Source organism: Orbicella franksi, chromosome 7, assembly GCF_964199315.1.
Source record: "Orbicella franksi chromosome 7, jaOrbFran1.1, whole genome shotgun sequence".
Lineage (NCBI taxonomy): Eukaryota > Metazoa > Cnidaria > Anthozoa > Scleractinia > Merulinidae > Orbicella > Orbicella franksi.
The window spans coordinates 18,739,466-18,752,084 of NC_138151.1; the positions used below are offsets into that span (position 1 = coordinate 18,739,466).

At 36.3% G+C, this 12,619-nt stretch overlaps 1 protein-coding gene across 2 annotated transcripts in view; it reads right to left on the reverse strand.

Moving 5' to 3' along the window:
• The window catches only part of LOC145492242 (ubiquitin carboxyl-terminal hydrolase 9X-like), a 177,418-nt gene that overhangs the window by 89,878 nt on the left and 74,921 nt on the right, over positions 1-12,619 (reverse strand). For both annotated transcript variants that reach the window (XM_081471606.1, XM_081471605.1), the window contains exons 24-25: positions 8,392-8,506; positions 7,466-7,561 (exon numbers count right to left, since the gene is read on the reverse strand). In XM_081471606.1, coding sequence (XP_081327732.1) covers positions 7,466-7,561; positions 8,392-8,506 — 211 coding nt within the window. The remainder of the gene's footprint in view (positions 1-7,465; positions 7,562-8,391; positions 8,507-12,619) is intronic.

Sequence of the window (12,619 nt, forward strand, 5' to 3'; positions counted from 1 at the left end):
GTTTACTTGAACTTTCCTACTTAGGAAACATGCATCTATTTACAAAAGTACTTGATAAATATTCAATGATCTGATTTTGTCCCATAAAAACATCAATCACCTGATTCAAAACTCAGTTGCAAAACTTACTGATACATTCGCATCGTAAACAGTCAGAGTTCAACTTCAACTTCTTGTTCGATCGTTAATATGCCAAGCAATTGCTGTCACTCGTATGACCTCGACTTCGAGTTGAAAACCGTTGCGGAAGCCGAGGCAGTCAACAACAATCGCGAATATGACATTTCTGAATCCATGGTTAGAAAATGGTGCAACCAGCAACATGTCCTGTTTTCCGGTGAGCTGCGGATGACAGCGAAGCGGGCATCAATGGGACGCTACCGACTGAAGGATCCTGAGTTGAATCAAAAGTTAGCCGACTGGTTCAGCAATCAACGGTCTCAAGGTAAGAATTGTTTTGTTATCTTTTTTGTTTCATCTAGCATTCAACCTGGATTTATGCTGGTGAATTGTTATAAATGTGTCAGAACTGTAATCACTTCGATGTTTACATTCATTGATTGATTTCGATCACTAAACTGATATTTGTTTTTGTTGTTTTTGTTGTTGCACAGGTCTTCAAGGGTGTTCGACAGCTGAATATCAACACGCCACCAAGGATGCACAAGAAAGGCTGGATGGACGAGGAAGGTATGTTTTATTTCCACATTGTTTATTCAGAGAAAAAAGTCCTCGAGCGAGTGACAAACACAATTACACCTTTATAGATATTAGCCCTATTGCTGCCATTAAGTGAAGCTTAATAACTTCGCACTTTCCATTCGAAACTGCTCATTTTGTTTGTTCAAATCATTCGGTTTATAGAAATGAGTGTTGATGAATTTTTTTAAAGGTTATTGTTTCGATTAAATGATGTACTTTCAGCTGTGTTTTGAATTCAGATAGCTGATTTAATGCAGCTTTCAGACTTCAGGAAACAAAATCGTAATATACCGCATTTCTTTGAAGTTGGATTTGTTTTTTTTAAAGGACTGATTAAGCAACGGCCGATAAAACTACTAAAGCCACCAGCACAAATGATATTCAAATATGCTCTAGTTGGAAAAATTAAGCTTAACTTGAACTTCACATGTCTTTGAAATCTTGGATGTCTTTCTGCTTCTAAATGCATTTCTTAGCTTTATCTTGAATGATAAGTAGCATTTAAAACGCCGAGTCACTTTCTTCTTTCAAAGTTTCAATTGACGCCTACAATTTTTAAATTATATAGGAACTAGATTTTTATAAATTATTGCATGCTTGTTTATACTCTATACTTTTAATTATTACTTTTATCTTTATATTTATATCTTGAATTTTTGAAATTTTATCTTGTATTTTTAAATTATCACAATGTCTTGTATTTTTAATTATTATATTTTTAGTCCAGGGCCCCTCTGAATATCAGCCTCATCACTGAATGGGCCACCCTGGCTAAATTAAGTTTACCTTCACCTTTACCTTTACCAAGTTTCTTTAACATTTGTTTCATTCGGTCATCTTTCGTTGGGAATTTTGTGCCTTAAAAGAGAACAGGATTTGCTATTTGCCATTTCATCTATTGATGTTTCTTCGTTTTGTTTGTTCAAGTAATTCAGTTTGGTGAAATGCTTGTTGGTGAATTTATTAACGGTTTAATATTGTTTTAAGTAAATGATTAGTGTTTTATGGGATATTGAAATAATGCAAGACAAACATAATGGAGCCACTTTTATTCCTATTATTTTCCACATGTAGCATTTGGAGCAATTTTCGAAGCATTCTCTTGTATTGCCTTCTAAACGGCTAAAATTGTACCACAATTACAAACAGCATAATTTCATGTTGATCCATATGTGACCAACAGGACATGAATAAATAAAAGAACACAGGTAAGGATGATTGTGCTCTCTTGGAAAACATCATGTACATGCGAGACCAAATCCACAAAGGTGCCAAATGTTCAGGGGTGGTCCCAGAGTTGGCAAATGCCCACTATGGGTTGATATTTCAATTTCAAATGGCCCACCTCCAGAATGAAGACGTGAGCAAATGCCCACCTATTACCTGGAACTGCTGGACACTGCTGGAATTAACTGATGCATTATGTCCCCTTGAAGAGGTTCACTCTAGGATGGCAGAACTGATAAGATTGCATGTAAATGCCGGCTAGTTTTTGACCATGGCTACAGGTGGGTTTCTCCACCTATGGAATCAAGTTACAAGGCCTTATGTCCATGCAATGACATGTTCATTTCAATTGTGATGCATTCTTATCCAAATGTCTCTTTGATACTTTGGCAAACAACTACTACATAACTCATACTCAAAGCATACAAATCAAAGACAAAATTATATACATGATCAGGAACTGATAGTCAGAAGCTCATTCACCATTTGAGTTCACGAGTTTTGCTCATAGAGCACTTTGATTTACTATCAAATTGTGATAAGCATGATAAAATCTAGTATTTTTCGAAGGATCACAAATATTCTGTGGTCCAGAGCTACCTTAAGTTTTTGAAAATTAAAGGCAGCTCTGAACTCCCTTGAAAAAAACTTTTTAAACTTTGCAAAAAGTTGTATTGTAAAATGGGGGTCACTGAGCTTGTGATTGAGTTATGAGCACTTAAAGACAAACTTAAGTGTGTTTTTAACAGGTTTCATTGTTGCTATGGTAACCTGTTACATAATAATAATAATAATTATGAATTTGTTGTGCGCAATTTCCATACATATATGTTCAAATGCGCATTACAATTAGAATACATAAAAAATGAACATTACACGCTAAAAGTGAAAATTACAGCTTAAAAACTAAAATTCTAAAGAGCTAAGTTATAGGTTAAAAATTACAAGCGTTAAAGTACAATTTATACCTAACTAAAATCTAAAATTCTAAGAAATTACAATACTATTCAGATTTTAATAAAAATGCTTTAGAAAACAAATATGTTTTAAGTTTGCCTTTAAAATCAGTAACAGTGTTCACAGATCTGATGGCCAAAGGAAGAGCGTTCCAAAGTTTTGGGGCAGCATATGTAAAAGAGCGATCACCCAGTGTTGCCTTGGATAACAGCTTTGGATAACGGCTTTGGATAACTAAGGAGGAGGCTGTCATTAGAGCTTCTTAGGTCATACTGTGGAGTTGATTTGATACTAATTAATGAATCTATATAGGAAGGTGCCAAACCCTCAAGAGCCTTAAATGTAATTAAAAGAATTTTGAACTCAATATGAAACTTCACTGGGAGCCAATGTAAATCAAAAAGGAGCGGTGTAATATGGCAAAATCTGCTTTGCTGGCAGATCAGTCTAGCAGCAGCATTCTGTATTCTTTGTAGCTTGTTTATACAGTAGTCGGGAAGTCCATACAAAATGCTGTTGCAATAATCAATCCTAGCAGTAATAAATGCATGCACAAGAGTCTCGGTACACCACCTTGAGAGATATTTCCGTATACGCCAAATATTGTAGAGATAATAAAAGGAAGAACTGGACAACTTTGTGATACGAGTAGACATCGAAAGCTTGGAGTCAAACCAAGAGCCGAGGTTTCTAGCAGAGGTTGCTGTAGAGGCATTGCAATTAGCAACTTGTATGCTGCCAATGTCAATTTTAGCCAACTGCTGAGGTGTTCCAATGATTAAAAATTCAGACTTGTCGTCATTCAGATTAAAAAGATGACCACTGTTTTGTTTACCAATGGTTAGGAATTTGTGTGATACTACTACTGTAGGATCATATCACCCAGAGTGGTACAACTGTAGTATTTATCCATAAAATTAAAAGTGGTGGAAAGAGCTGGACACCGTTACTTAATTAAAAGCCCCCTATACTCATGTAAATGAATGATATACAGTGTATCATTTGAAAGCTCTTGATCTGTGCAGTCAAAATCAAATCAACAACTACTAAGGAAGTGATAGCTTTGACAAACAATGGTTTGAAAAGAAAGAATGAAAAAGTCCAAAAAGGCAAAATCTTCATATACATTATATAACTAGGTATATCCTTAAAGTGTCACTGAAACAAAATTTTCATACCTGAGAGTTTTACCTAGTAATAAAGTTTGAACTGAACTTATTTTTCACAAACAGTAAGTGAAAAACTGCAGTTTTAGCCATTTAAAGTTAGCTGGTTGAGCCCAAAATTGGTGGCCATCTTGGCATGGCCAATTAACAGCCTTGTGATGTCACTGGTTATATTACTCACATGCTGTGCAAGTAAACTTTATCTATTTATTTAATTAACTTCGCCTAACCAAAATACTAACTTATATACATTAAAAATTCATTAGGCAGGGAGACCACTACAGTCTAGCCAATTACAGTGGATCCCAGGGTACTGATAAGAATTAAACTTAAGCTACTCATATATAAACAAGAAGAATCAAAAGGACACAAAAAAGTTCAAATTGCTAAAAACAGCACGATGGCGGGCACAGAAGAGACCTCGCTATGTTGCACCTGGTACAGATTGTTCCCCAGGTTCTTATGCTGTCAAGCTCATACAGATCTAGAGCCCTATTGTAATGTTGAAGTAGTAAATGTTTAAATGAGGCTAGAGAGTTCTGACTTGTGTGCAACTCAGTGGGCAAAACATTCCATGTGCAGCACGTGCATTTGAAAAATGTACCACGGAGGTACACCATGGAGGTACACCAACATGGCCTAAAACTTGGAGAAGTGTCTTATTTAGTTATCTTCTATAACATCATAATTTCGTAGCTTTTTCCACTGGATGGTTTTCGATTTATTTTTTTATTGCGTGACAGTGAAAACGATCTATTGGCAAAGTTTGAAAAATTACTGTACATAGAGCCACCTTAAAATTTTGAAAATTTCGGTTTCGACCACGTAGTCCCAGTCCTGGTCATATTAATTTTTCTGAAGTCCACACCTCAACAGAAAAGATCCTGAAGTCCAGGTGCAGATCCCCTCACAACAAACTCAGACACTGACTACCATTAGGATCAATTAGCTGTATCTCTCTGCACTAAAGCGATGATCTCATTAATTTGTTTGTCATGACTAGTTTTAAATGAGTTGGGTCAGTGAATCAGTCATTTTATGGTCTTTAAAAAGCTTGTTTCTTTAAATTTTATTCCATTTTTCTATTTTTTGTTCATTTTTTGGCAATGCCCTTCCTTCTGGATAACTTCGATCCCTAAAAAAACTTGTCTGTCAGGGATGATAGCAATCAAACAAAAACATTACTAGCACCTGTCACAAGGTGCTACTGTAAACTTACAGTATAAAGTTTGGAAACCTCTCTAAGTGGTGTCCTTTTTTATGCTGTCCTAGCGCTTCTGTAAGGGCTGTCAGCCATTTGAGCGATTTCGGTTTTAACAGTCTGACGCATGCTAAAGAGTATGTGTCAGAGAATTTGTATTGTGGAAAACATGGATGTAAAGTTATGTAAGTCAACTGGGTCATTGTTCAGCTAAATCTCACGTCAACTAAGATGGCAGCTTGATTTTCTTCGTACATTTTTATCTCTGGAATTCCCTTATCTTGGTTTCTTTAGAGTGACATTTCCCAATTCCCAGCTTATAAAATCATCAAATCTCATGTCCCAGTCATAATGACATCCAGAATCTTGTCCTTCTTTTCCTTAAAAGTCCCAAATCCTGGCCTCCAGGTAAGCCAAATCTTGGATCCCGAAAAGCCTGTTGCATTCATTTTGGTGAATCTTAACTCTTTAGCTTCTTCTAATGTCTATAATGTGAATTTTCTAGCAAGGCTGTTGTTAGAAACTAATAGGCAATGACAATATGAAGAATAAACTTGAATAAATACAAGTGACAACAAGTACATGTACAGGATGTATACAACCAGTGATGTCACAAGGTCCTTAAACTTGGTTTCAGAGTCCAGACACTGTTTTTCTTCCAAAAAATTGACTTTGCCAGGTAAAAGCAGCTCTTTCCATTACGATTTGGCAAAAATAAAGTTCACCAGTTGGCACTGAACCTTGTTTACAGTATTCATCACTTGAAAGAGTGTTGATTGTCCTACTGGTTCCTTGCATGAAGTGTTTTTGTAGATACACCATTAAAATTGACATTAGACCACATCCAGTAAGTATTTTTAGTGATCCTGTATTAAGTGACCAGGGGCCCGTTTCTCAAAAGCCCTGGAAACTTTTCGGGCCTGTAAAGCCATAGCAAAATCTCGAACCTTACGATTACAGAGCTGTTTTATTCACATATTCTTAAGATGAAGACAAGTTCCCTTCATACAAGAAGTTTCAGGCGTGTACACTTCTCCGTTTTTAGAAACAGATGGACTAAAAATGACTTTATGGGCCCGAAAAGTTTCCGGGGCTTTCGAGAAATGGGTCCCAGTTCCTGAAGTCCTGAGGGTGGTGGTTATAATTATACAGGTTTGACTGTAGCTTCTAAACTATTAGAAAAAAGTGCCTCAAGTGCTGCTTTTTGATAGGAAAATGCTTAGCTAGTTATTTCTTGTTTATTTTGAGTCAGGATAAGACAAAAAAATGGCTTTTGTGGTTGAGTGGATGCTCATTAAATGGCCATAATTGTAAAGTCCTATGTAAACAGCACAGGAAAAAAACATTGAAGTCCCCAAACATTTTAGGTTTTTTTTGAGAACTTTCATTAGCGATTGCTCTCACTATTCACATTAGAATAATGTATATTTGCTGTTGCACATTGCAGATATTTGCCATCAATTAAATGCTATTCCCAACACTACAGAATATGCCCCTTGCTTAAGATGGAACCACGGAGAGAAATCAAATTGCCTAGTTCAAATGATTATCTGTGCTTTGAGACTGATAATTGTAGAACATGATCCAGTGGATTTTGTTTTCACATGGCCTTTCCTGTCGTAGAAATACTAAACCAAAGAAAGCCAAATATGCACAATTTGGCATCAAATAGCCATTTTTGTAGGGGGTCCCCTAGCTTGAATGGAATAAAATATATTGATCTACTTTTTTCCATGACCATTCACTCACCAAACCCAACATTTGTGCCAAGTTCAATCAAAATCGGTGATTTAAGCTGTGAACTATGATGTCCTGTCTGGTTCTGCCTGGTTTTCTAAGAATACACTCTTGAGTCAATATCAACCAAGGATACATACCTTGTTGTAGTCCAATGTCTCAACCGCAACCAATTTGGTAAGTGTTTTTATAATTCATTTTCAACTGGTGCTTAAATTACTACAATACTTAGACCAGAAGTAAAGAACTTTTAATCTAGTTTCCATGGTCCATGCTTTATCCTCATTTACCCCATGAAAATAGTTGAAAGCTAATGCATTGCCAATTTTCATGGGTCTTCAAAAAGCCATGAAAAGGCCATTAACATTACTCGTGATCAACTAATATTTTAATATTAATGGTAATAATGGTTTTTTCATGGGACATGAATTCAGTACACTGTTAACAGTGCCCATGTACCACCAGTTCTGTATACCTGAGTTGCCCTCAGTTTTGGTCCTAGAGAAGTGAAGGTCTCTTTGAGTAGTTCAATTGCCCTGCTAGCAATATCATCTGAGCCTTGAAGCACAACCTGGAAAATTAATTAATATAGCCATGGTTGTTGCCTGCAAGAAAACTTAAATCTTAAAATCACATCAGGAAATGTTCCACAGTTTATAGTTCACAAAAGCTTTTGACATGAAAATGCAGTTTTTCCACAATATAAAGTAGCTGTCTGCTTTTGCTGTTCAACATTGATTGAAAGGACGCGAGGGAGGGGGGGAGGACGTAATCAACCTCTACTGAATTTTAGCACATTTTGTTTTTCTGGCTTTGATTCGCCTCGATTTTGTAACTCTTTCCAGTATTTGAAGTCACAATCAAATCCTTCAGATTGTAAGCCAGCTTCCTCATCACCAAAAGGAAAAAAGGAAAAAGATCGGGAAACTGGTAAAGAGCATGTTTACATCAGCTTTGTGACGTGGAACACAACATGTGAGGTCGACTGAGTGTTAATGAGAAAAGAGAAAAGCTATGTGATGCTGTACAGCTCTGTCAACTAATTTCTTAACTTCCCACTCTTTTAAAAATGTTTCAAATTTAGGAGGAGGTGGGGTAACTTGGATGAGTTTTGATTCAAAAGAGAGTTCAACAGACTGGTGCACATTTACAAATTCAGTGAACTATGGACTAAAAAAAAGTACTAATCCGGAAAAAAATTTGCTCCTGTACAAAAGGACTTTCATTAACATCCTGATTTGAAAATGTTAACATTGTTTCCAATCAATTCCTTTATTTGTGTTGACTGTGACTGGTTTTGCAAAGCAAGTTAAGATAATGTCATTTGTTGTAATGTATATTAAACATGCTACATTGAAAAAATAAATAAAGACACTTCTATAAATTACTATCATTGCTCACCTGCCACAAGTAATCCACTCCGATTAAATCTAAATCTTCCATGAGGTATGCTCTTCGTTTGACTACTAGTTTACCTTCTTTGATATTCACTCCTCTGAAGAATCTTTCAAAACATCTGATGGAAACAAAATTATGTTAAATTCTATATAAGAATTGGTAAGATAGTATGGAGTTCATGGAAAATGTCTCTAGATCAGTAAATTAGCTAACTAGTTTTCAAAGACCAATGCTGAGGTCCTGCTAGAGTAAATTCTGACAGGTGACATGGCTCTGAAATGGTGACATGAAGGAGCTACAGTATTGTGCAAAAGTAATGTAAGCAAAATGCGTGGATTTTGTTGTGTTTCCGTGATTTTTCGATGAAAGTTTGCTCAAAAGTTTGATTGAAATTTTGTGGCCTGTTGAGCGATAATTCACTAGAACAAAGGACTATATTTCTTTGAATTTTCCATAAGTTAACGAAAATTTGTAAACACTAACGATAATTTGCCAGCCAGTACACAAAATTTTGTGCGGCACTGAATGGCAGTTTGCCAGCATTCGTGCAATTTTCTTTTTGCGACTGATCCATGCACGAAAAAACTGTCATGTAACTTACACAAGATAAATTTTGATACACGACTGTATTTGTTTGCAAATTCATGCCACAGAACACGGTATACAGTCATCAATCGCCGTCTAAGAGGATAACATACAGTGTTATCTACGACATACGTTACTTTGAATCTCACATGCCTAAAAATTTTTGAAAGGTTTTCACGCAGACTCATTCTCTTGAGTTCAGTTTCATATGCAGAGAATTAGAATGTACTTAACCCATTGACTCCCCTACAGCCCGTAACCACTTCTGACGTCATCACCTTTGACTAAAATTGGCATGATCTATACTCAAGTTCTACAGGAGGAAAAGATCTTTCCAATGATACCCAGATCAGAGTGATCGGCTCAATGGAGCCTGAAATATGCACAAAAATGCTCAGGAATTTGAGTGAAAAACTCAGAGCAACATTTCCCGCAACAAGTGGCTACTCCATGGTAAAAATTGCCCGTCTCAAGGATGCTTTCTCAGAATTTTTTGAACTGGAAGCAACCCCAGTAGAAGGTCAATCACTGCAGCAAAAACAAAAAGAAGAGGAGAAAATGGACAGGTAAAAAACGAAAAACCTAAAGATTTCTGTGCATGCCCAAGCAAAAATTTTGCAAAACACGATGCTAGTGGAAAGAAAGGCATGCTGTCTTTGCAAATGCCATTTTGAGTAAATTGGAGCTAATTTGGCCCATATCCAGCCTGAAAATCTCCAAAATGTCCAAAAAAATAAGTTTTTGGCAAAAGCTCTGGGAGTCAATGAGTTAAAGTATTATGACAACAACAAGCTCAAAGATGCACTTTGCCAAAAAACTGTTCGTGCTTTTCATTTTTTGTGCATATAAGATGCACTCCTGTGCATTAATGGGAACTCTGGTAGAGTGAGGAGGACCCCATGTTTGCGTCAGCATGTGCTAGTTTGGAATCAGGCAAAACACCACTACCACGAACTGCATTCTGTTTCATTCTTTCTTGCCATTAAGGTAGCTGAACACAGTTTTCATGTGCCTGTGCCTAATTCACTATTACTTTTAAACTATTTATGCTTTGGCGCCCATTTTTTGCAAGAGTCAAGGTTGACCACAGAAGGGTTTATTCTTGCATTTTGGCTAAGGTGTGTGCTGTTGCCATGGCAACAGGGCTGGTTAAAAACAAAGCTTAAAAAATGGTTTTTGCTTATTTGAAAAAAAATCCAGTTGTTAGATTTTTTCATCATTTGCCCACTATGAATTGACATTAAATCCCTTCTGTCAATACTGTTCTACTAAAATTTTGACATAGACGTTTTTCATAATTCGCCGTAAATCATTTTCACTGCATGTTCTGTATTATAAAAATTCTCTATGTCAAAATTCAGATTTTTTTGTGATAGATCATCCATGTGGTTTCTAAACTATTTTTTTGGCCAAATTTCGTGAAATTCTAATGACTGGATCATTAAAAATCGGCAAGTTTCTGCTAAAGCAATTGGTCTCAATTTTTTGAGCAACTGCGCATGCGCTGCATTTAACTGGGTTCTTTGCATCGTTACCCTTTCTAATATATCTTTGTAATGAAAGAATAAAGCCATCAATACACTGCGTTCAAATATGGAGAAAAATAGCACAGATAGTGTGGGGTGTTGAGTAAATAAAATGATCGCTAGATCGCTCTATCAGTGCTGGAAATAATTTTTCTTCTTTAACAGGACATGTGTCCTTTCAAATCTTCATTTTGGTCGGACATCTTATCAATTTGACCGGACATTAATTTGCATAATTGATTTGCATAAATAATTAGCATAATAAAATTTATTAGCATACTATAAAGATTTTCAATACAAATCATTCAAAACTGCATTTAAATTTGATTCATTTCTCATTTATGATGATTAGATGACTTTATCTAAGAGATATGAATGCACCAATTTCTCCTGGTTATCTCCTGATTTTATGTTTTTCAAGCAAACCTAGTTTTCTATTGAATGCTACCATTAAAGGGACACAGTTAGCTTTGGGACCGTGTTAACCTAGACACTAGTTTTCTCACTTTGAAAAAGGTTTCACCTCAACCTGAAATCAAACTACATCCAGGAATCCGCTTCAATCTTCACAGTGTTTTGCTTGATAGTTTTCCAATCGTTTACTGAAAAGCCTGTTTTTGAGTGTGCTTTTGCTCATCCTATGATATTATGATTATCATATTTGATTAAAAGCAGTATGGATTACATCTCTGTGATATGCAAATTAGCTATGAAATGGTATCTAATATGCATGTGCTCCAGCTGACTGTGTCCCTTGAAAGCAGGAGCCCATCACTAGGAGTGTGCAACTACCCCAATTACTCCTGTCCCGGCCTTTTCATAGACCCATCTATTTTTAGTTTGAATTTCTTGGGAATTCAGACCCCCGTTTGAAGCCTCACGGACGGACAATTCTGCTTTATGATATGGCAGGAGCCCATAGTGGGCTCCAGGATATGGCTCAAAATTTCAGAGTCAAGGGCCCAAAATTTAAAAAATACTTGAGTATCCATTTAAACACTAAGTGATAAAAATCAGGTAGGAATTTTATTCAGAAAAGAACTCAATGCATAAAATCTGTAAAGAAAAAATTTCCAAGACTTTTTTGGCTGCTAATTTTGTATACGTAGCTAATGTAATGTCTGAAAGATTCATGCATTCCAAGAGACACATTCGGTAGGCATACATGACATACTTAATGCTTGAGGGTTTGCGATGCATTATAGGGCAATTTCAAACACGATCAGCCATTTACAAGTTTTCCAATGTGAGGGAATCCTTTACAACAAAGCAAAAGGATAGATTGCTTTCTTTTCTTATACTGAATGTTATAGAAGCAAAGATCTTTGACCATGTATTTCTGGAAGGACATAATGTCTGAGAAAATAACCGTTATTGATCGTCAACACAGAGAAATGTAATCGTCATTGTGGTCGCCTGTAAATGCAGACGTATTTTCGGCTGCTGACTAAACCAGAATTTTTGATGGCCAAAGATGAAACTTTAGCCGCATTAGCGACCGTACTGGTCGCAATTTTGAGCCTTTGAACAATGTATCTAACTAAATTTTATGGATGGACAATAACTTGGTGTTGGTGAAATGTTTGGACATCGTGTCCGATCATAATGTGAAATTGGCCGGACATATTTAAAATTTGGTCGGACAATGTCCGATGACCGACTGTTATTTCCAGCCCTGCTCTATTGACCGCATATGTGCGCATGCTGAATTGCATAAGCAAAAGCGCGCGCGAAAACTGCGTTCGGCCACCTTAAAAGACAATGTTTCAGTAAAAGTGGAGATGATTCGGAAAGGAAAGGGGGCCTCAAAATTGCTTCAGGATTTACTTTCTGGATAGGTGATGCTGCAGAACCCGGTCATACACATCTGACCATCATCACATCATGAGTCAATAATTATTTTTCACTCTGTCCAGTTACAGTTGCTAATTTATGGAAATTTAAAGACACTTTTTCTGATATTTTTACTGACAAGTTGTGCCCCCAGTTTGAAGCAATAATTAATTCTTTTAAGGTTAAAAGAACTGTGTATGGAAATTTTTTGGCCATTCACTTGAATCTTAACAGCAGTTAATTTACCATACTGTAAGTTATCAAATACACGTGCAACAACTTATTTG